Source organism: Phaseolus vulgaris, chromosome 9, assembly GCF_000499845.2.
Source record: "Phaseolus vulgaris cultivar G19833 chromosome 9, P. vulgaris v2.0, whole genome shotgun sequence".
In the NCBI taxonomy this organism is placed as follows: Eukaryota; Viridiplantae; Streptophyta; class Magnoliopsida; order Fabales; family Fabaceae; genus Phaseolus; species Phaseolus vulgaris.
In genome coordinates, this window is record NC_023751.2 from 32,243,870 (window position 1) to 32,267,780 (window position 23,911).

The 23,911-nt window shown below is 35.7% G+C and overlaps 3 protein-coding genes across 13 annotated transcripts; 2 read left to right on the plus strand and 1 right to left on the minus strand.

Annotated features, from left to right (window-relative positions):
* Positions 1-277: 277 nt before the first annotated feature.
* LOC137822072 (putative pentatricopeptide repeat-containing protein At1g19290) lies at positions 278-4,214 on the minus strand. Its single transcript, XM_068626975.1, has 2 exons — positions 915-4,214; positions 278-805 (listed from the first exon to the last, which is right to left on the minus strand). Exon 1 carries the CDS (start codon positions 3,926-3,928, stop codon positions 1,364-1,366), a length of 2,565 nt encoding a protein of 854 aa, XP_068483076.1. The 5' UTR covers positions 3,929-4,214; the 3' UTR covers positions 278-805; positions 915-1,363.
* A 3,354-nt stretch (positions 4,215-7,568) lies between these two features.
* On the plus strand, positions 7,569-12,039 carry LOC137822401 (uncharacterized). Its single transcript, XM_068627287.1, has 8 exons — positions 7,569-8,159; positions 8,204-8,272; positions 8,470-8,718; positions 9,025-9,304; positions 9,542-9,638; positions 11,157-11,269; positions 11,454-11,580; positions 11,988-12,039. Exons 1-8 carry the CDS (start codon positions 7,569-7,571, stop codon positions 12,037-12,039), a joined length of 1,578 nt encoding a protein of 525 aa, XP_068483388.1.
* A 4,958-nt stretch (positions 12,040-16,997) lies between these two features.
* Positions 16,998-23,499, plus strand: LOC137821105 (phytochrome E). 11 transcript variants are annotated; one of them, XR_011082745.1, is made up of 6 exons: positions 17,073-19,483; positions 20,078-20,449; positions 20,541-20,885; positions 21,089-21,382; positions 22,479-22,828; positions 23,275-23,499. XR_011082745.1 is itself a non-coding variant. In XM_068625535.1 (4 exons), the coding sequence occupies exons 1-4, from the start codon at positions 17,464-17,466 to the stop codon at positions 22,720-22,722; spliced, it is 3,366 nt and encodes a 1,121-aa protein (XP_068481636.1). In that variant the 5' UTR covers positions 16,998-17,463; the 3' UTR covers positions 22,723-22,866. The 11 variants fall into 11 exon arrangements, 5 of the variants coding, with proteins under 5 accessions (XP_068481636.1, XP_068481635.1, XP_068481633.1 ...); XR_011082742.1 differs by having other exon boundaries at positions 17,053-19,483; positions 20,078-20,885; positions 21,086-21,382; XR_011082740.1 differs by having other exon boundaries at positions 20,069-20,885; positions 21,086-21,382.
* The last annotated feature ends 412 nt before the right edge of the window (positions 23,500-23,911 follow it).

A 23,911-nucleotide genomic window follows, 5' to 3' on the forward strand; every position in this document is an offset into this window, starting at 1 on the left:
TAATTTTACTTACACAATCCAAATTAAGATTTATTTAATTTAAACGACTTTATTCTATTATTTATTTAACTGTTCTCAAATCTATAATTTAAATTATATTCAACATTTTCTTTTATATATTTTAAATTAAATATTTTCTTTCCTTTTTTTGAAATAAAAAAAAATCAATTCAGAATTAAGTTATATGAGAACTGAATTAAAAAGTCACTGCTAATAAACTGTAATATCTCAATAAATATTTGGCACAGTTTGCTGTTGGGAGAACCAAAAGAAGGAATGCTGGAAAAAAAATTCTCATTGATAAAGGAGTTTCTATGTGGTTTAGCTTAATTATAAGAATGACAACAAATGTTTTAAGTTACAAGAAAAAGTTTAAGGAAAAGTAGGCTCTTCCAACTCTAATGTCAGAAGTTTCAACAAAATGTGCTGGCAAGCTTATTGACTTTGATGAATGAATGAATGATTTGTCCCTATCATGTTATCTAATCCAACAACAACCCATAATCTAGCTTTTACTTTTCCAAGTATGTAGCATTACTCTTTGAACTGATTTATGTTATTAGAATCTTCAATGCAGAAAGCATTGTGTCTGTCATCCAGATATTGAGAAGTCCTGAAGAGTGCTTGACCTGGCCTTTTACACCAACTTTGCACTGGTCATTTACCTAGCCATTTAATTAGGGAAATGTCTAAACACTCCATAAATGAAGTGTTTTCCCTTTCAACTGGATGAGATGCTGATGCAGAGTTCATGAGACCTAGGCTTCCAGCCACAGCTTGCTACGCCATATAGGTTCTTCAATATCTGACCAGAGTTGCACAACATACACAACTCAGCGTATTGATAAAATCACTCTAATAAAAGGAAACCTATTCATGTAATTGTCTTGTGAGCAAGAAAGTTAGTACTGTACCTTCTAACCTGCTCAAAACCTCCATGGTTTTAAGTAATATCAAACAATGTAGACTTCGTGAATCAATCCATACAAGCATCCAAGTCGATCATATCTTCCAAATCCTCTGGATAAGCTGCGGGTTTCATTATTGTACGAAGAAAAACACTTTTCACTTTCCTTGATTACTGGAATAAAAACTTAATCACAAAGCATATCTTGCCTCCACGACAAAGAGAATGAAACTCCACAATTTGAAATATGATGCTTGTGTATGGAAAATTTGGTCGGAAATTGATGCATAAGGAACATGGCTGCAGGTGAGTAGTGATTGAGTCTTCAGCTAGCAGCTCAACTTTGCATTTAGCAAAATTTATGAGCAAGTATCAAGCAAATATGGCCTCATAATTTGATTAGAGCACTTTAATAAAGTCTTCCAAAAAGACCAGTAATCAAGGCAGAGTATGGGTTCAAGAAATCCCTTCTTCTATCATCTTCTCTCTCAAGTTAGAGGCTTCATTAAGGTTCCCAATCCTACAGTAACCACTGATCAGTATATTATAGGTAACAGCATTTGGGGCTAAGCCCTTTTGAGGAAGTTTACGAAAAAGTCTCTGTGCTCGTTCCATATTTCCCAATTTGCATAACCCATTTATTATAGCATTATATGTAGTAATATTTGGAATAAGACCTCTCTCCAGCATCTCATTCCTTAATTTGAAAGCACCATCCACATCACCAGCTGCTGAACAGGCATGAATTAAGGCACCATATGTGAAATTATCTGGAATAAAACCTCTAGATAACAAAATTGACAGAACAGTTCCTGCTTCATCAATCTTCCCAGACTTGCCAAGACCATAGATAGCTATGTTGTACACAATATTGTTGGGAAGAGAATTACATATAGCAATTTTATCAAGAGAATCAGCAATTCTCTGAGCTTCTAGACTTGTGAAATCATTTTTAACAGACTTATCAGTACATTTATGAACTGTAAGAAGATCAAAATCCACCATCTTGTCTAGAATCACAGTTGCTTCATTGATTCTATCATTCTTATAAAGACTGCTGACTATTTTGCTACAGATAACAAAATTAGGAGAGAACCCTCTTTCGATCATCTCAAAATATAAATTAAAAGCTTTATCCAGCTTCCCTTCATTGCACCAACCGTAAATAAGGGTACCATAGGTAACAGTATTTGGTGATAGTCCTCTCCTCCGCAACTCCACAAGAAGATCAGCAACATCACTTGACTTCCTAGACTTAAAAAGTCCATAAATAAGGGAATTGTACATTTCAATGGAAGGAGAAATTGTTTGTCTTTCCATCATATCCTTAATTCTAAAAGCTTCAACCACACTCCCAGTTTTACAATATCCAGCACTCAAAGCCCTATATGTTATTTCATCTGGAGAGCATCCAAGTTCATTCATCCTATCAAAAACAACCTTTGCCTCCACCACTTTCCCCATCTTACACAGCCCACCGATCATTGTATTGAATGCAACAGTGCTATTAGTAAAACCCCGACCTAAAATCTCTTTCCAAAACATTATAGCCCCGTCAGAATCTCCCATTTTGAAAAAACAATCAAGCAGAGTACAGCAGCTGACTTCATTCGGCACCACATCTCGTTCCACCATCGAACGCCAAAGGCTCAAAGCATCGCCGTAAGACCCCACATCGACCAACCCTTTGAGAACCGTATTATAGGTGACAACAGAAGGATCAATTCCCTCCCTTAACATCTCCTCACAAAGCATCAAAGCCTCCTTCATTCTCCCTTCCCTGCAGTACCCATCCAACAGCGTATTATAGCTATAACAATCCGGTCTCACATTCCAATCCAACATCCCCCTAAACACCTCTTCGGCCCTCCCAATCCCACCCTGCTTACAATATCCATTAACCAACGCATTACAAACAAACACATTCACCCTCAACCCCACACTTGCCATCTCATCTCTAATCCTAACCGCATCATCCATCTTCCCCACCTGACAATACCCATCCACCAGCAAGCCATACACGCGATCATCCACAAAATTCCCCTCACCCTCCTCCATTTTCCGAAGCAACCTCTCGGCCTCATCCACCCTTCCCTGCCTGCAGTAACTTTTCATCAACAAAGTCCAAGTGACCACATTTCTTTCAACCCCTTTCTTAGACATTAAACTCAGCACCCTCTCAGCTTCTCCCACATCACCCTTACAAGCATACCCTCCAACCAAAGCATTGTACACCACAACATTAACCTCAAACCCCATCCCCTCCATCTTCTCCACAAACCTCTCAGCACAATCCACCTTCCCTTCCCGACAATGCGCATTCACAACAATACTAATCATGAAAACGTCAGGCACAATCCCCATCTTCAAAACCTGCTCAAAAACAGCAAGCGCCGAGCCTCCTTCACCAGCACGAACCAGCCTAGCGAGCAGGCAATTGCAGGACCTGAGGCTGGGGGTCCTGCCAAGCCTGCACATTTCGTCGAACACGTGGAGTGCGTGGCGCGTCATGCCGCGTTCGGCGAAGGCCTTGAGGAGCATGTCGAGGAGGGTGGGGGAAAAGCCAAATTCCTTGTAGATGGAAAAAACGTCTTGGCAGACGGCGAAGGCGCGGTAGTTGTTGGTGCAGTGGAGGGAGAGGAGTTGGTGGAGGAGGGAGCGGGCTTCGGGGAAGAGTTTGGCGCGGGCGAGGATGTGGAGGAGGAGGCAGAAGGAGGTGGCGTGGGGGCGGTAGTTGGGTTGTTGGGCGGCGAGGTGGAAGAGGGCGAGGGCGGCGGCGGGGTGGAGGCGGAGGCGGCGTAGGAGGGCATCGGTGAGGGGGTCTGAGAGGGGGAAGCGGAGGCGGCTGAGAGCGGCGGGGCGGCCAAGGAGGAGGAGGCGGGAGATGCGGTCGAGGAGGTCGGGAGAGGGAGGTTTGGAATTGGAATGTTGAGGAATGTTCCGGAGAAGGATAGGAGAGAGGTGTAATGTTCTGCGTGAGGGAAAGGAAAGGGGAATGGGTTTACGGAGGAGAGGGAACATTTGAGCGGCGGCGACGTCCACGAAAGCATGAGTTGGTGCTAATGTTGGACGTTAAATTGTAGTTGTTGGGTGTGTGTGATGGCTGAGGAAGAAGGAAGAATGGAGAAGGAAGAAAGGGTGGAGGTGAAGGTTAAGTGAAGAGGTGAATGGTGATGATTGGTTGGAGGAAGAAGAAGAAGCAGTAGCAGCACCACCGCCGCCACCATTGAGCAGGGAAAATATAGCAGAGACTTTGTTGAAGAGAAACCACCAACGCGAAATTTTTTCAAATTTAAACCAACCAAAGTAACGCTCCTTCTCATTTATGTAATACATATTAAAGAAGAAATTTTGTGATATTTTTCTAAGATATTTTATAATCTTTATAATTATTAAATGTAGTTTTTTTTATTAAACATGTATTATACATACACAAATGTATTATCTCTCCGGTAAATAGTCAAGGTTGTGGATTGAGAATACTTGTTAGTAGAGTTAGAAAAAACTTTCCACATTTACTTTTTGTGTATTGAGGAGCATAATAGCAACAAAGCTTTTCTAAAAAAAAATGTAAAATTCAAGTGGGTGACAAGGAAGATATTAAATAATGTTAAACCAAAAAATACTATGAAATTGTAGCCTACATTAAATAAAAGTTCTTTATTGGAATTGCATATGGTCTTGTTTATAGAGCTATAAATAGTTGGCACTTAAAATGATTGAAGAGAATGGAGATACACAATATTCTGTACTATGGTCATATTGTGTTGAACTCAAAAGGTCTTGCAGGGAACACTTCAATTAGTTGTTGATAGAATTATATTGAATTTGGCTCCTAGATTTGGAAGATTTTATGTATGCTTAGATTGGTGCAACCAAGTTTTTTCAATAGACATACAAAGCTCTTATAGGGATAAATGGTTGTCGATAGAGTCTGGAGTTCAGTTACTTGTGACAGTTGATAGAGATGGAAATGATTATAAATTTCCAATAGCCTTTGTAATAGTGTATATAGAAAGTTTCCAATAGCTCAATCCCACATAACTAAATTCACAAATTAGATTTAATATAAATTGAATTAGAAAATCCAAATCAATATGATTTAGTTAAAATGGATTTAGATTTTAGATCAAATATATTTTATTGAATTGAATTACATTGGATTTTGAAAAATCCAATCATCATCACCTCTAGACATAAAATGAATGCCAATAAAAATCATAATTATAATTTAAATATAGCATATGCAATTAAAGAATGAAAAACACATGCCTTGTTCAGTTGAGACAATTTTCTTCTATTAATGAAACTTTTCATATTGTTTATTATATAAATAAAAAAGTTTCACCAGATTTTGTAAAGTATTAGTCATGAAGAATAAATAGCTAACATACATGTGTGTATGTAGAAAACGAGAAGAAACACAAGATTGAAGGACTAAAAATTATGTTTTAATAACTTTTTAAAAATTTTCATTAGTATCGTCTAATATTACTGAAAGAAATTATTGATTTATTTACAAAAAATTATCGACGAATTTTCATAATAATAGTAATAATTATAATAATTATTATTATAATTCTTTTGAAATTAGGATTTTCAAACGTAGGTTTGCTCTTCGTCACAGCGCAGCTTTTACTCCTCGGATACAGATCGGCGGCGAAACCTCCTTCTGCCTCCACCGCTTTATCCTCGTCGATCCTCGTCATCCCGACGCTGCTAGACTTCGGCAACACTTTCGAGACGTGGATTCGATTCGCCGACGTCGTTCTCGCTAACGCGGCTCTCACGAGCTCCGTGTAATCCTCGTCGCTAACCTCGGACCTCCTGGAGAACCTTCCAGCACCTTTCGCTGTAGTAGCCCACGTGCTGACCGCCACACGTTGTGGTCGAAGGGGGAGAGGAGATTGGCGTGGCTCTGGTTCGTCAGAATTGGGTTTTTGGTTTGCTTTCAAAGCCAAATTGCCTCACTTCATCAGCGGAATAGCTGGAGGTGCGGCGCGGAGTTCTTGGCGGCAACTTATTAGCCTTCTAAAATGACGGAGGGTTCTGTGGGTTTTCTCATACCATGGACTTGTTTGATGGATCGGGAAGTATGTCTTGATAAAAAAATATATTCTATATCCGGTCAAAGGAAGACTTTTGCTCAGGCTTTGGGAAATACATGTGACATTCCTTTGTCCCAGCTACCTACTCCTTGTATTAAGGGTGACATGATTGTTGTCCGGATTGATGAGGCAGATTACTTGGCTGGTCTTGAGGATTGCAAAACCCATCTCCATGGTCGGATTATTCTATCTAAGGGGGATAAACCTCTTACACACCTGAATTTAACTAAAAAGTTGCAGCCGGTGTGGAAAGCTCTTGGACCATGGAAAGCAATTCCTCTTGGAAAAGGTTTCTATGAGTTTGAGTTCGCTTCTATAGAAGACATGCGATGGGCCCTCGGGATGGGTTCGCTGAAGTTATCTCCTGGTTTATTGAGATTGTTTGCCTGGACGAAAGACTTTGTCCCAGCTACCATGAAGAATACCAAAGCTCATACATGGGTTAGAATCTACCATTTTCCTTTGGAGTATTGGAAACCAAATACAATATATTCCATCGTTAGAGGCCTTGGTACTCATTTGTCTTTGGATGAGCATACTATGAGAAAGAATAGGGGTATGTTTGCTAGAGTGTTGGTGGATATTGATCTTCTGTCCCCTCTCTCCGATCAACTTTTGGTTGAACGTCCAGACTTTGCTTTTGTAGCTGGTGTGGAATATGAATGGCTCCCTCCTTTTTGCTCTCATTGTAAGATGATTGGGCACGAGCTTGCTCAATGTCGGGCGATCCATGACTAGGGTCGTGTTCTTGGGCCTCAACATAAACCTTCTCAAAAGGCATCTTCTGATGAACGGGACCAAGGGAGGACCGTGATTCCTAAACAACGTAAAGAATATAGGAAAAAAGATCCGGAGACAAAACTCGTGGAAGGCCTCTTTGATAAGTTGAAAGTTGATGAAACAGGTGGAGGGGAGGATGATTTTGCAGATATGCCTCCTCTTGAGGATGCTTCAGATCATGATAGGTCCTCACCCAAGCAGGGGTTGTCCACTCCCACTTTGGATTCACTTGCTGTTATGCAAGCTAAGGACTCAGAGTCAAATTCAACAACTTTTATTGATGATCATCATGTGGAGGTATCTGTTCCTGTGATTGTACCATCTCCGTTGCGTACTACCTCTCCTCGGAGGGTTAAATCACATGCGGATACTAATGCATCAGTTCCTAATGTGGAGGTCTCTGCTATTGTGACTGTACCATCTCAATCGCCTCATACCTCCCCTCAGAAGGCTAAATATCTTGGGGATGTTAAAGCAATATCGTTGGTCCTTCAAAATCACTTTTCTTCTCTTGATGGTTTGGAAACTACAGATGTGGGAGGTGATTCTCATATTGGAGGGTCAACTATTCCGCCTACCATTGTTGGAATTAATTCTGATCATATTGAAAATCAGGTTGTTTCAAAATTTTGGGCTGACTCTAATGACATGGATGAGGATGATAGTGATAATGGGGAGGAAACAGTTCGCACTAAAAGAAAACCAGGGAGACCACCTAAGGGGACTGGTAAATCCAGGAAAACTGCTAAGGCAGTTCTCTCTACAACGTCGCAATGAAGGTCTCTTCATTTTTTTGGAATTTCAGAGGATTGGGGAACCACAAAACTGTGGAGATGTTGCTCAGTTTACTTAACCTACATAAACCTCTCCTGGTTTTTCTTGCTGAACCCATGATGTCGTACACTAATGCTTTCGACATCCTTTTCAAATCTGTTAATATGCATTTGGTGGCTACGTCTCCTATTGTTAATAAAGTTGCTAAGCTTTGGTGTTTGTCGGTTCCTAATCTTGTCCAAAATTTCTTGGTTAATGATCAATTTATCTCTGTAACTTGTCGTCTGCAGGATAAAAGTTTTAGCTTTGCAGGTGTTTATGGTGTTAACACATACTTGTCTAGACGATTTTTATGGAGGGATCTTAGTTTCTTCACAGGGCCTTGGTGTATTCTGGGAGATTTTAATGTTGTGCTCTCGGCGGATGACTATAAAGGGGGGTGGCTCCTAATCAGGTTTCTTGTAATGAATTCCTGGACTGGATTAATTCTAATGATCTTTCTTGTATGCCTTTTACTGGATCTTGTTATACTTGGTGTAACGGAAGGAGAGGGTTGCATAGAATTCACAGAAGACTGGATAGGGCTTTATGTAATGGAGTGTGTCTGGATGAATGGGAATCGTGTTCTTATTAGGTTCTTGTGAAAAATTGTTCTAATCATTCCCCTATTCTTGCTAGTCTTGCTAGTAATTCTTTGCGGAAGGTTAGCAATTTTCGTTCCTTTTCGATGTGGCTTCAGGACACTTGTGTCTAAAGCTTATTCATGATTCTTGGGCTAATCAGGTTGTTGGTTGTCCTATGTTTATCTTGCAACATAAGTTAAAAAGGTTGAAACTTGAGCTCCGAGACTGGAATAAAAATTCTTTTGGTAATGTTCATAATGGAGTTCTTCTTAAGCAGGGCATCCTTCTTGGTATTCAAAAAAGCTTAGAGAATGCTAGTTTGTCTGATAGTGATGGACTTCTCTGTCAAGAAAAGATTGCTAAGGAGGAGCTTGATCATGCTCTTCACTGTCAATATTTGTTTTGGAAAGAAAGGGCTAGGATGTTATGGTTCAAGGATAGAGATCGAAATACTGCTTTTTTCCATGCGGTGGTCAAAAGGAGAAATAATTCTAGTGGGATTCATCGTCTACGGATTGATAATGAGGTTACGGAGGATCCTAAAATCATTGAGGATCATATTTTGGACTTTTATAAAAATCTTTATGCTGAGTCTATTTCTAATGTTCTGGATACTGATAATATGGAAGATTTTATTGGTACTTATATTCTTGCGATGGTTTCCTTTTAGGAGAATATGATGTTGATTAAGTGTCCAGATTTTTCTGAAATTAAAAATGTTGTTTTTAATCTTAACGGTAATAGTGCTCCTGGTCCTGATGGTTTTGGTGGTGTTTTCTATCATTCTTGCTGGGAAATTATTGGGACAGATGTTTGCAATGTTGTTCAACAGTTTTTTAAACAAAACTGGGTTCTCCCTGGAATGAACAGTAATGTGGTATCTCTTATTCCAAAAGTTCAGGGTGTTGATTCCATTAAAGATTACAGGCTAATTGTTGTTGCTAATTTCAAGTTTAAGATTATTTCCAAGATGCTGGCAGATAGGCTTGCACTTGTGGCTGCTAGAATCATTTCTCCTAATCAATATGGATTTGTGCAGGGTAGACAGATTCAGGATTGCATTGGTATTGCTTCTGATGTTATTAACCTACTTTCTAAAAAGGTTAGAGGAGGTAATGTGGCTTACAAAGTTGATATTCATAAAGCTTTTGACACTCTGAGTTGGAAGTTCTTATTATTAGTTTTAAAACACTTTGGTTTTCACCCCTCATTTGTCGGTTGGATTAGTACAATTCTCCGTTCAGCTATGCTTTCTATAAGAATAAGTGGTAGTTTGGTGGATTTTTTTCCTTGCAGTCGAGGGGTAAGACAAGGTGATCCATTGTCTCCTTTACTTTTCTGTCTTGCAGAGGAAGTTCTTAGTAGAGGTCTCTCTAAGCTTGTGAATGATAAGAAGATTTTAAATATAGCCAGTCCGCACGGTTATCTCACTCCCTCTCATATTTTGTATGCTGATGACATATTTATTTTTTGTAGGGGGGATATTAAGTCTCTTAGAAATTTGAGTTCTTTTCTTAAAACATATGGTGATTTTTCTGGTCAATATATTAATAACTCTAAAAGTAGTTTCTTCACCATGGATAATTCTCCAAGATTTGTCACCAAAATTCAAAATATTCTTTCCTGTAGTCATGGTTGTTTGCCTTTCCATTATTTAGGAGTGTCTATCTTTGTTGGTGCTCCAAAGTGTCGGTTTCTTCAACCTTTGGCTGATAAAGTTAAATTGAAGCTAGCATCTTGGAAAGGTAAATCTCTTAACATGATGGGTCGAATTCAGCTGGTCAATACAGTGATTACTTGATCTCTAGCTTATAGTTTTAATATGTATAAGTGGCCTGTTTCACTTATTAAGCAAGTTGAGCAGTGGTGTCGGAATTTTATTTGGACTGGTGATATTCTAAAAAAAGGTATTGCTACCGTTAATTGGGGGAAAATTTGTTCACCTCTTGAGGATGGAGGCTTGAATATTATTAATCTTCATCATGAAAATAATGCATATCTTCTTAAGCTTGCTTGGAACTTTGCTTATAGCGACAAACCTTGGTCTTTACTCTTAAAAGCCAGGGTTCTTAAATCAAAATATGAATTTCGAACGGTTTATAGATCTTCCTCTCTCTGGCCTGGAATTAAGCAATTTTATTCTACCATACTTGACTATACTTCTTGGACTGTTGGTACAGGTTCTTTTATTAATTTCTGGAATGATAAATGGTGCTCTATTACTTCTTTAGCAAATATTGCAGGGTTATCTGATGGTGTTAGCATTCCGGATACAGTCTCTCAATTTTGGACAGGTTGTGATTGGAATATTCCCTTCTCTTTACAGCAGATGTCTCTTCTTTTTAATCATATCATGATTAGAGAGGAACAGGATATTCCTAATTGGATTCTAAATGAGTCTGGTCGTTTCACTCTTAAATCGGCTAGGACTTTTTTCTTGGAACCAGGAGTTCCAGGTGGTTGGGGTAAATTCATTTGGTCTTCATCTATTCCGCCTTCCAAAACTCTAGTACTCTGGAAAAATTTTCATGGGCGACTTCCTACAGATCAACATATTCAGAATAAGGGTTTGCATATATGTTCTATGTGTTCGCTTTGTGAAAAGCAAGAGGAATCTACTCAACATCTATTTTTTGAATGTTCTAACGCATTGCATATTTGGAGTTGGGTACGACAAATTTTTCTTACTTCTCATTTCTCTAATAAGGATGATCTACTTTCTTTTATTAAGAATGATGGTAGTCCTTTGGTTAAATTGATTAAGCTTGCGGTGATAACCTTTTCTATATGGATGATATGGCGTATGAGGAATTATGCTAGATTTCAGGATAAGATTGGGGTTTCTAAGGCTATTTCGATAATTAAAGATTTAACTTGTCTAGTGGGAAATTCGTCTAAAGCTTCAATGAAGAATGATATGTTGGACTTCAATGTGATTAAGTTTTTCGGTATTAAGACTCGTAGTGGTAAAGTTCTTCGTCCTCTTCCTATTAGATGGGAATTTCCTTCACCAGACTGGGTCAAAATTAATATTGATGGGGCTACTAGGGGGTATCCTGGTCTTGCTACTTGTGGAGGTATTTTTCGTGGGAGTATGGGAGAATTTATTGGTGCTTTTTCAGTGTTTCTTGAAGTCCAAACTGCTTTGGTTGCTGAGTTTTATGGAGTTATACATGATATGGAGGAAGCTCAAAAAATGGGACTTACTAATGTCTGGCTTGAATGTGATTTTGCCTTGGTTTGTGCTGCGTTTACTGCTAGGACTACTGTTCCGTGGATGCTTCAGAATCGATAAGTTGGCTGCTAGGACTACTGTTCCGTGTGATTTTGCCTTGAATGTTGATAAGTTGGCTAATTTAGGATTTATTTATAGAGAATCTTTTAATTGGTATAATAGACTCCCAGCTAATCTGTTCTTAGAATTCTTTATGAATAGGTATAATCTACCTATGTATCGTTTGTGTTAACATATGGATTTTGGTCTAGTCCCCCCATATTTTTGTATTTTCTTTCTTTTTTCTTTTTTTAATAATATTTTTTCATGTGATGGTAGATGATTGTTGTTACTTGAGGTATCAGCTTAACTGAGATGTCAAGTTGCATAGTGATGCCTAACACGAAAACTTTAAAAAAAATATATGAATAATATAATAATGTTAATGGTTTTAAAATATTAATAATAATTAATTTAATATTACTAATTACCGATATTTGTGTACGTAACGGAAAATTTGTTAGTGGTGGTGTTGTGTTTATTTGAACATTTGAAAACTTTATTTGTCTTTTGATGATCAGGGGTTACATGTTAGCATCATTTGATCTTTCTATTGTTGGTTGGTTGAGCTAGCGACACATATACTAAGTCCCATATGTCTGAAGTTTCTTTGAGAGTCTTATTCTTGTTGTGGTGGTGGTTGAGAAGGCTGAGTGTCTACCTTTTGATTTATAGAATGTAAGGACCTTTTGATTTCTAGAATGTAAGGTCATATATCACCTTTTGATTTCTAGAATGTAAGGTCATATATCACCTTTTGATTTCTAGAATGTTTGGGTGTAAATCTAGTTCAACCTCATCAAGATATATAGATAAGTCTATTGTTGGTTGAGCACCTTCAACCAATGCTTGTTTATAATATAGAGTAGATAAAAAGTATGGTCACTTAGGTTGGTACGGTGGAGGAATGTCGTTCACATTCCTTATTTTGATGCAACTTTCTTTTTATAAGGTGAGCTTTCTCAGCTTGTTGTTAAGCCCATAAACGTCAAATGACTTGAAGTAATTGAGTTTAGATGAGATGACTTCAAATTATTTTGTGGCAGTTGACATACTTGTTCAAACTAAACACCACTAGAATACCAAGAGGCTTAATGTCTAATCATGTTTGCATTAGATAAATGTTGATCTCACCCAAGATAGGTTGTTTCACCGCAATGACTCCTCAGTTGATAATCCTACCTTGAGCTTCAGGCAATTGCATAACTTTTTCATGATGTTTTGATTTCACATTAGCCTGGCCAACAACACTGAGTAGTTCACTTCAACAATAAATTTTGTCATTCCTCAAATGCTTGACCAAATTTTAATACAAAAAGTGTGGTAAATTGAAGGGGATTTCAAATAAAAGATGGTAGATGATAAACCTAGATAGTTAGACCCCACCCTAGACACTAAAACTTGTGTCTATCTTCACATCGTTAAAGGTTTCATTGTTTCCCAAAAAGTTTTGATACATAATTCAACTTTTACTCTTATGTATTTGACATGTTTTCACAATATTAATAAAATAGCAGGGACAATAATTTTTAATAGTTTTGTTATTTTGATTTAATTGATGGATTACTAAAACCTTAACATATAAATGATGAAACATAGTATTTTTAAATATATATATATATATAATATTTAACGAATTAAAACTATTATTCACAATTCATGTTTATATCATAACTAATTCATGTTTATATCATATATATTTTTTATTTATCGGTATATAGGTGTGGTTATACACGACATAATTAAATATATTTAAAAAATACTACCACATTCTAACTTAAAATTTGAGATTATACCATTAATAAATTACAAAAAATTAATAAAACTCACTTGTTAACTTTGTTTAATTAGCTTTTACAAAAAGACATGAGGTTATAAATTGATATTTAACTCACTCATTTTTCATAAACATTTATAATGGATAATCTTATTTTTATTTTTATAGTTTTAAGAATTTTTCTTCTTCTTTCAATCAGATGTACCTTATTACTAAAGGATTCGAATTTGATTAGTGAAAGATTATACAGACATAGCCACCGTATTTATATTATGGTAAGGCTTGTATAACAACAAATACATAGTCTATAGCCATCTAAATATACAAATACAAGTTTAAAATCTAGTAAGATTTTCATTTCTTCATTATAATATTTTGATATTGGAAAAATATTCTCCTATTTATTTTATTATATCACGGGAATAAAAAGTCCGTTCAAACAAGATTGGCCAAATTATATAATCTTATTTTATTATATCAGGGAATAAATTTATATGAATAACTTTGATGATTAAAAAAGTTTCTTAAAAATAATTTGTCATGGTGTTTTAAAACCAGTAGAAGTTATGTAAAAAAATACCTTTTAAAATCCGTGAGAAACTCATAGGAATGTTATATATAAACAGAGATAACTTTTTCTTGCGCAGTTCCTTTACCTGAATATGCTTTCAAAATTTTAGTTTTCAGTAGAAAAAACATTGTTTTAACTTTTTAAACTAACATTATAACACTCATATCTTGATTATAAAAAAGAAAAGCTTATGGTTTTCAGTAAAGAAAATTTTTTAGTGACACCCTTACCTAGCATTCTAGAATAGGGTTTGCAGCATTTAGCTGGGTTTTTTTTATTTGCATAAAAAAAATTCCTTAACTTTTTTTTTCTTCTGAATTTTATAAAGAACTCTATTAAAAATGGAAACACCATCTTCTTAGGCAAGAAGAAAATTTTCAAATTCTTCTTCCTATGTTTCTTCCAAAATGTCCAAAAAATATTTATGTTTTGCAACACCTCATTAATAGATATTGTTAAATGAAATGTTAATTTAAATTATAAGTATCCTTTTGATCATTACTTATTTTTGAAGAGTTCTAACAACCATCCCATGTAATCATTATACAGCCTATTTAAGTTTTATAATAATATTTATTTTATTATTTTATTTACTAATTCACTTATGTATAATATTTTATTAAATTTATTATGGATTGCTCATAAGAGGGTTGACTATTAATGTATAAGTTTTCATTTTAAAAATATTTGTATTAAATTTTATGAGTTGATGTTGGTATATTTCTTCGGCTTAACTTTTTTTTTCAACGATTTTGATTAGAAGAACTTCTAAGTATTTATAGTTTTTGCTTTCTTCACCCCATCATTACTACTGCACCCTCATACTAATAGCCCAAAGGACTAAAATAACCTTTCTTGTTACACCCTTCTCCGCAGCTGCTATTGCCATTGTTTTCACTGTACTCTATGAGAGGAAGAAAATATATAAAGAGAGAGTAAAATCTTGGATTTAGGAGAAAACTTATTATGGAAAGTTATTTTCAAAAAAATATTTCATAGGTTCCTGAAATCTTTTCTTAGAAATCATCTCATATATTATACACTCATTTAGAAAAAAAAAAAATATGTTCTAGAAAGTTAATTTTGAAAAGTTTATTCCAGAAAGTATCTCATATATTTTGAAAAACTTATTATGAAAAATTTGTTTAACAAAAATTCTATTTCAAAATGTATTTCATATGTCTGAAAAAGTGTTGAAAATCCTAAAGTTACCATTGAAATGTACATGAAGAATAGAATGATTATTTTTAAAATTTTATTTTGAAATTTTGGGATGCAGGTAGTAATTATGGTGGTGGATAAAGTAGCTTTGTAATTATATATATATATATATATATATATATATATATATTGTATCTATATGTTAGGTAGTTCCTGGTGAAGCTTTTTGACTTATAAAACAAAGAATATGGAAGTTATGTTAACAGGAAGAAAAATTCATCACAAGGACAAGGCATATGTGTTTCCATTCTTCTCCATCTCCATGCTTTAAATTATGGTTAGGGTCCATGCTATGTAAGTTATTTTAATATCAAGGGAATTTAAAATTTTCGTAAATTAAAATATATATATATATAAAAGAAAAGGACTATAAACTGAAATGAAATTATTTATGTCACTCATTCTCCTAAGAAATAATTTTTGTTTGTCTTTCTTATTTGATGGTTCAACTAAAGGATTTAATTACTGAAAGATTACACAAACTTAATCATCTGACTTACTTATATTGTCTTTTTTTATTTCATAGTTTTACTAAAGGATTTGATTACTTGAAAATTGCACAAACTTAATCATCTGACTTACTTATAGTGTATTTTTTATTTCATGGTTCTACTAAAGGATTTGATCATTTGATTATTGCACAAACTTAACCATCTGATTTATATTTATAATGCTTTTCTTATTCTATGGTTCTAATAAGAGATTTGATTACTCGAAGATCGCACAAACTTCACCATCTAATAAGAGATTTGATTATTCGAAGATTGCACAAACTTAACCATCTAACTATATGTTAGTATCTTTCTTATTTCATGATTCTAGTAAGAGATTTGATTACTCGAAGATTACATATTCTTGAGATTTGATTTCTCGTGTAACAACAAAAATAAAATCAATGATACTTATTTTATTTTGACACTTAAATAAATTATTATTTTATGATAATATAATATTTTATTTTAAAAAAATTACCTTTATATTATTAAATAGTTTTACTTGTGTACCAATTTCTTGAAGAAAAATAGATCATAATATTTGTAATTTGATGTATTCTTACTTTAAGCATGAGAGTTAAAACATTAAAGTGAGATGCTAAAACCTCAATTCTCAACCACCTAAATAAATCAGTCAAGTCAATTCAACTTTTTATTAGTGATTGTGTGAGGAAGATTTCAAATACTAGTTAAGACAAGCAATTAAAATATATTTAATAAAAAATATTTTAAAAAAATCGTTAAATATGCGAAACTGATTTTCATTCTTATTTCAAAACTTATAATATTGTAATTTTTTTACGTGACAAATTAACATTTTAATTCACGTAAAAAAATTGTAAACGTGATTTATTTGTATAGTTTCTTATTTGGATAAATTTGACATTATAGTATTAGAAAAAAAAAACATATTTAATTTTTTTATAAATAAATTAAGTAAAAGCATATATAATAATAAAACATGGTTTTTCTGAGTGAAAGCATGTGTGGTCATCTTGGACAAACCATGGAACAAAGACACAAGGACCGCATTCGCATTTCTTATCTCAGTTTGTGTGGTTCACGGTTCATCTTTTGTCCATTCAGTTTTTCACTTCACTATTTCATTGTCCTTCAAATCACCGACACAAAAACCTCAAAACAATTATTAAATTTAGTGCTTCATAATGTTTTTAACTTAATTGCATTTAGAGAATTTATCCATTCATGAGGCATATCAATGACAGGTCTTGTAGTTAGAATAAAAGAGAAAATAGTTTTAACTAATATTGATTACAAGCTGAAAATTGTTTCTTGAATTTGGATTTGACACCTTTGAATGGAGAAGAAGCAATGTTGTGAAGTGAGTAAACATTAAAAAATGATTTTGCTCCAAAATGAAACACAATATTGCAAGAGTAGGCCATGAGTCTGCCCTTTACTCCATCCTATGTTGTTTTCCTGGATTCGTGGAAAAAGAGGGAAAAGTAACAGTGAAATGAGAAGGTGGAATTATAGGGTCGTGTCTTTTAGACAAATAAACTAAGTGAAGGTTTCCAAGTTAACCAAGTTGTAAATGTTTTCCTAAAATTACTGCCAAAACTGGTTGGCTAAGGAAATTGATTATGTGTTTGGCAGTAAAAGTTAGAGAGGGTAGAAACTTGCATGGATTGGACCGAACGAAAACAACATGGGAGAGACATTAAGTGGGGTGAGTTGAGGTGCACATCATAGGGCAATTCATTGTCGGTTTAACGCAACAGAAGAACAATGCACTTTGAATAAAAACTATCTTCCCAAATTTTCGTGTTGAGGGTATCTACTATGTATATGTGTATATGTATATATCTCCTTCACAAACCACACAAGTAAAAAGCTAGAATCAAGCTGGCTTCATAGAAGGTGCAATACAAGGTAAGCAAATACATTTGGTTTTTTGTCGCAGAGCCTTGAAAATGAGCTTTGGAAGTAGAGGGAAGCTGAAAGACACGAGCTTGAGCACATCAGCTGAAAGCAACATGAACAGCAAGAGGGACAAGACACTGGCTCAATACAGTGCAGATGCTGAGATTCTGGCTGAGTTTGAGCAGTCTGGTGTGTCTGGCAAATCATTTGACTACTCCAGGATGGTCCTTGATCCTCCCAGGTTAGTGTCCGGGGAAAAAATGACTGCATATCTGTCCAAAATCCAAAGGGGTGGTCTTATCCAACCCTTTGGTTGTATGCTTGCAATTGAGGAAGCCACTTTTAGGATCATTGGGTACAGTGAGAATTGTTTTCAGTTGTTGGGTTTGGAGAGGCAAATTGACTCTAAGCAGTTCATAGATTTGATTGGGGTTAATGCAACAACCCTTTTCACTCCCCCTTCAGGGGCTTCCCTAGCAAAAGCTGTGGCTTCCAGGGAAATTTCTCTTCTGAACCCGATTTGGGTCTATGCGAGGACAACCCAGAAGCCATTTTATGCCATACTGCACAGGATTGATGTTGGGGTTGTGATTGATTTGGAGCATGCACGGTTGAGTGATCCAGCATTGTCACTTGCTGGGGCGGTTCAATCACAGAAGCTGGCTGTGAGGGCTATTTCTAGGCTGCAATCTCTTCCTGGGGAAGATATTGGCTTGTTGTGTGACACAGTTGTTCAGGAAGTGCAGAAGCTTACTGGATATGACAGGGTTATGGTTTATAAGTTTCACGAGGATGATCATGGTGAGGTTGTAGCTGAGATTAGGAGGTCAGATATGGAGCCTTACTTGGGTTTACATTATCCTGCCACAGATATCCCTCAAGCTTCTCGCTTCTTGTTCAAGCAAAACCGGGTCAGGATGATTTGTGATTGCCATGCAAAGCCAGTTAAGGTCATTCAGAGTGAAGAATTAAGGCAACCTCTTTGCTTGGTGAATTCAACCCTTAGGTTACCACATGGTTGTCACACTCAGTACATGGCCAACATGGGATCAATTGCCTCTCTGGTGATGGCAATTATAGTCAATGGAAAGGATGCAACAAGGCTTTGGGGTTTGCTAGTTTGTCATCACACTTCACCACGCTATGTGTCTTTCCCGGTTCGCTATGCTTGTGAGTTCCTAATGCAGGCTTTTGGACTGCAACTTTACATGGAGATTCAATTGGCATCACAAATGGCAGAAAAGAGAATTCTTAAAACTCAAACCTTACTGTGTGACATGCTCCTTCGTGATGCACCATTCGGCATTGTGACCCAGTCTCCAAGTATTATGGATCTTGTGAAGTGTGATGGGGCTGCCTTGTTTTATGATGGAAACTGCTGGTTGTTAGGCACATCCCCAACTGAAGCACAGGTAAAAGACATCGCAGAATGGCTACGTAGTAGTCATGGGGACTCAACAGGTTTGACAACGGATAGTTTAGCCGATGCTGGTTATCCAGGTGCTGCTTCACTGGGTGATGCGGTTTGTGGCATGGCCACGGCAAGAATCAATTCAGAACATTTCTTGTTCTGGTTCAGGTCTCACACTGCTATGGAAGTTAAATGGGGAGGAGCCAAGCACCATCCAGAGGATAGGGATGATGGAGGAAAAATGAACCCAAGATCATCATTTAAAGCTTTTCTTGAAGTAGTCAAAAGCAAAAGTTTGCCTTGGGAAGTGTCAGAGATCAATGCTATTCACTCATTACAACTAATAATGAGAGATTCATTCCGAGACGTGGAGATCACCAGCCCAAAGACTTTAAACTATGTACAGAAAACTGGCACTGCAACTGGAGCAATGGATGAACTCAGTTCAGTAGCTCTTGAAATGGTGAGATTGATCGAGACAGCAACAGTTCCAATTTTTGGGGTTGATTCAGGTGGCGTAATCAATGGATGGAATTCAAAGATTGCTGAATTGACAGGTCTACAAGGCAGTGAAGCTATGGGAAAATCCGTGGTAAATGAAATTATACATGCGGACTCATGTGACACTTTTAAAAATACTCTAAGCAGAGCCTTGCAAGGTAAATCAATTGTTGTAGAAAAGATAAAAGTAGATTTAGAGTTTTAACTTAATTAACTCTCTCAAATGATATTCACAAATCATTTGGGAAAAACTTGTACTGTAGTTGCTAGCAGCAGCAGGTCTTCTAGAATTCGATTCCACATGTTGGTCTTAAATATTCAATTCGTGAAACTTGTACTGATCCTTTCACAGGATCAGCTACTGAACCCAACATAGTTTCCTATACTATCCTATTATAAGACATTGGTGACCCTCTATTGCTGAAAGCTTCAGCATTTATTATCCAATTTCATATCCTTTACTTCCCCATGCTTCTAAAATTAAAATTTAATTTTGAGGTGGTTCACTTCTGAGCCACTGAACATGTCAAGTTGAATATTTCTGGTGTACTATATAAAGCTTTGGACAAACAAATAACTCGTGTCTTTTAGGTTGTTCTATTATTTTCACCAATTGGAATGTAAAATGTAATGACTAGTGTTATATAATTGAATATGTAAGTAAGATAATGTTTAAATTGCAATCTTATTTTGCTTCCTTGTCCCTAAAAGTTACGTACTCATAGTAATGTAACGATCACTAGTTTTTGCAGGCGAGGAGGACAAAAGTGTTGAGTTGAAAATAAAACACTTTGGGCTTCATCAACAAAAGCAAGTTGTATATCTCATGGTCAATGCTTGCACTAGTAGGGACTACACAGATTCTGTTGTTGGGGTATGCTTTGTAGGTCAAGACATCACTTATGAGAAAGTAGTTCAAGATAAATTCATCAAGTTGGAAGGTGATTACAAAGCAATCATACAGAGTCTCAGTCCACTGATTCCACCCATATTTTCTTCTGATCAGAATGCCTGCTGCTCTGAATGGAATGCAGCCATGGAAAGGCTAACTGGTTGGAAAAGAGATGAAGTCATTGGAAAATTGCTTCCTGGTGAAATTTTTGGAAGTTTTTGTCGACTAAAAGGTCAAGATACACTGACTAATTTTATGATTTTACTATACCGTGGAATAAGCGACCAAGATTCTGAGAAGTTACCATTTGGATTTTTTGATAGAAATGGAGAATTTGTGGAGACTTATATAACAGCAAACAAGAGAATTGATGCTGGTGGGAATATGCTTGGCTGTTTTTGCTTCTTGCAGGTTGTGACACCAGACCTGAATCAGTCCTCTGAAGAACACAAGCCAAGAGGCAGAGAAAACATTTCTGAATCTAAAGAGTTGGCTTATATACTACAAGAGATGAAGAAACCTTTAAATGGCATACGATTCACACACAAACTTTTCGAAAGTACAACTGTTTCAGAAAACCAAAAACAATTTCTTGACACCAGTGATGCATGTGAAAGACAAATCATGGCAATTATTGAGGATACCAATTTAGGAAGTATTAATGAAGGGTAGGAGTTTTTCTTTTGTTTTGATAGGCCTATATTCTCTCTTGGAGTAGTACTTTCCTTTTTCGTCTCTTAAAATTTATGCTTAAAATATCGCTTTCATTCCATGCATACTTATTTTCCTACATACAGTCATGTCTTCCGATTATACACTGATATTCAATAACACTGACTTTATGTTTCATATCTTATGCTAATACTAGCAGCACTTTGCAGCTAAACATGGAAGAATTTGTTCTGGGAAATATTTTAGATGCCATTGTCAGTCAAGTCATGATGTTGATAAGAGAAAAGAACTTGCAACTCTTTCACGAAATTCCTGATGAAATAAAAGTGCTTTCTCTATATGGTGACCAAATTAGGCTTCAAGTGGTCTTGTCTGACTTTTTGCTTAATGTAGTCAACCATACACCATCTCCAAATGGCTGGGTAGAAATCAAGATTTCACCTGGTTTAAAGATAATACAGGATGGCAATGAGTTTATCCATCTGAAGTTCAGGTACAAAAACCAAGAATTTATCCGTCCACATAGACATTTATAGCTGATTAATTTTGTTGCTAAGATTGTTTTCTTCTGGTGTTTTATCTACCATATTCTATACTTTCTTATGCCTGAGTAGCTGCGGTTTTATGTTTAACACCTTTTGACAAGTGTGAGATTAACTCCTCCATCTTGGACATACTACATGTTGCATTGCATGTATTTTCTAGTTATCAAATAGTCATGTGCAGCTTTTCTCTTGAATTGCTTACATTGGCTGCAGTTAGCCACTATGGAGATAGACATTTGATCACATAAGTTTGGGAATGTTATGTAAACATCTTTTGCGAATAAATATGCAAATCTAGAGTCACGAAAGTGACCTATAGAGCCCTACTATTTACACCTACTCTATTACTGCACTAGACAATAGAAGACCAGTAAGTAAGTATCTTTGGGAGTCATGAAATGGAGGCATGACAACCAAGGAAGCAAACCATTGGGTGTCAAGTAAATTGTGCTATCATTCTTTTAGACGATTTCTCTGACTCTTGAAATTATGATAAGCATGAGCTTCCTTGTTCATCAACTTCACCTAGAGTTTCCATGTGATATATTTGACCCATTTCTGAATTTCATGTTTGGGTTTTGTTATAATACTTCTAGAAGTGAATTTGTTCTGGGAAATATTTCATGCCTCTCTTACTCATTTTTTTTTTTTCTGTAAGTACTTGTTGAAATTTTTTCCAAACTGTCTCTTTGTTGCTTCTAGTCCTAGATAGATCATTTTTCTTCTTCTGTTTGAATAATTGATAACATTTTTTGTTACATGCTCACTGCCTTCACTCACTTTAGATTTGAAACATTACTCAAGATTAGCCTCAATCTAAAACTTAATAGCACAAACACAATATTCAGAATATCACCTGCCCATAAAAATGCAAATATGACTTAAATCGTGGTTGTATGACCATTTCATGGAATAATCCCTTAGTCTTACGTTTTAGAAATTGTCATAGTTTTAGGATACAATTGTGATGGTTACTTGAAGATGTCACCTATGTTGTTAGATTACTATAGACTAGAGGCTCATTTGATGATATTCTTCTTGCAGAATGACCCATTCTGGTCAAGGTATTCCTTCCAATGTTCTTCATGATATGTTTGAAGGAGGGAATCAATGGAATACACAGGAAGGTCTAGGACTATATATGTCCAGAAAAATCCTCAGTAGGATGAGTGGTCATGTCCACTACGTAAGAGAACAAAACAAGTGTTATTTTCTCATTGATCTTGAAATTAGAACAAGAAAAGAAAGGCAAAAGAATTTGCATGCAGAGAAAAGCATGTTAAGTTAGTTTATTCTCTTGATGCTTTTACTAGTGAAAGGGGTGTGAAAGGTCGTTTGCAAAGAGAGCTCTGTAATCTTGCTTTGAAGCTTGGCAACTGCTCATGTCAACACTGGTATTGATCTTATAATACTATACGGAACTTTATGCTTATATATACACACACACACGCACCTTTTTACTTTGGCTTAAAAATATTACAGTAACACAGTAGAATGCTAAGAGGAATTTTGAACATTGTTTGACCCTTCCTCCAAAGACAAGCATGGCTAATGATTGTGTGTAATACTAATATTTTACATACAAATAAGACTCAATCTTGCAGTTTTCCCTACAGAATTGGTTACTGCATGCAGATGCCCTTTTAATTTGTATTCGTTTTTGGAGCTTAGAAATTCATAGAAAAAGCAGAAGTCAATAGATTTAGTGGATAAATAGAGCAAGTATTGACAAAAAATTTACTTCTTCCTATACATTGATTTGGCACAAAGATTCCTGCAGTTCTTTCATGCTGTGATATAAACTCTAGCTCTGTAACTTCTGAATAATTTCTGCACACAGATGAGAACTTAATTTGCACATACCAGATGAAGATTGTGCATAATAACCTAGAGCTCTGCATTGATATTGGTGGTGGGATCCAGTAGCCATTGTCATGCCATAAGATGTATCATAATGTGTGACATCTAACTTTATGATGTAAAAGAGACCTACCTATTTCAACATGTCATTGATCCAGTAAAACTGGTTTGAATCCCTTAATCAATTTCTTGTTCTTTTGAGTCTTATGAATTGAGTTGATGAGAGAGATCTTGGTAAAAATGGATTTTCTAATGAAAATTGCTCATCAACAAAGTTGGATACACCATACCAATTTTGTATGGATCCAAAAGAGAACTATCTATCGTTTTCATATATTACACCAATATTAAGAATTTTCATTAAGTTCATTTAATTTTCTTGATTTGATATATATGCTTATGTAAAAATTTCATTTCCTAAATTACTTTAATCATATATATTGAAAATGGTACTCACATTTGAATTAATAATAATAATATTAGATTGAGTTGAAATAATTGAAATGTACTTATACTTCAATCCATCCAATTTAGCATTTCTACACTGCCATGAAACTTGATATTCTTGCCCAAAAGCATTTTCGATAAATAAATACCTAAACTCATCATTAAAAAAA

Coding starts and splice junctions, on each gene's coding strand:
- LOC137822072 (XM_068626975.1), bottom strand. CDS start 3,928: ATGTTCCCTCTCCTCCGTAAACCCATTCCCCTTTCCTTTCCCTCACGC.
- LOC137822401 (XM_068627287.1), top strand. CDS start 7,569: ATGAAGGTCTCTTCATTTTTTTGGAATTTCAGAGGATTGGGGAACCAC. Junction 8,160..8,203: donor AAGACTGGATAGGGCTTTAT/GTAATGGAGTGT, acceptor TGTTCTTATTAG/GTTCTTGTGAAAAATTGTTC. Junction 9,305..9,541: donor TTCTAAAAAGGTTAGAGGAG/GTAATGTGGCTT, acceptor TCTGTCTTGCAG/AGGAAGTTCTTAGTAGAGGT.
- LOC137821105 (XM_068625532.1), top strand. CDS start 17,464: ATGAGCTTTGGAAGTAGAGGGAAGCTGAAAGACACGAGCTTGAGCACA. Junction 19,484..20,068: donor TCTAAGCAGAGCCTTGCAAG/GTAAATCAATTG, acceptor AACGATCACTAG/TTTTTGCAGGCGAGGAGGAC. Junction 20,886..21,085: donor TTAGGAAGTATTAATGAAGG/GTAGGAGTTTTT, acceptor TGCTAATACTAG/CAGCACTTTGCAGCTAAACA.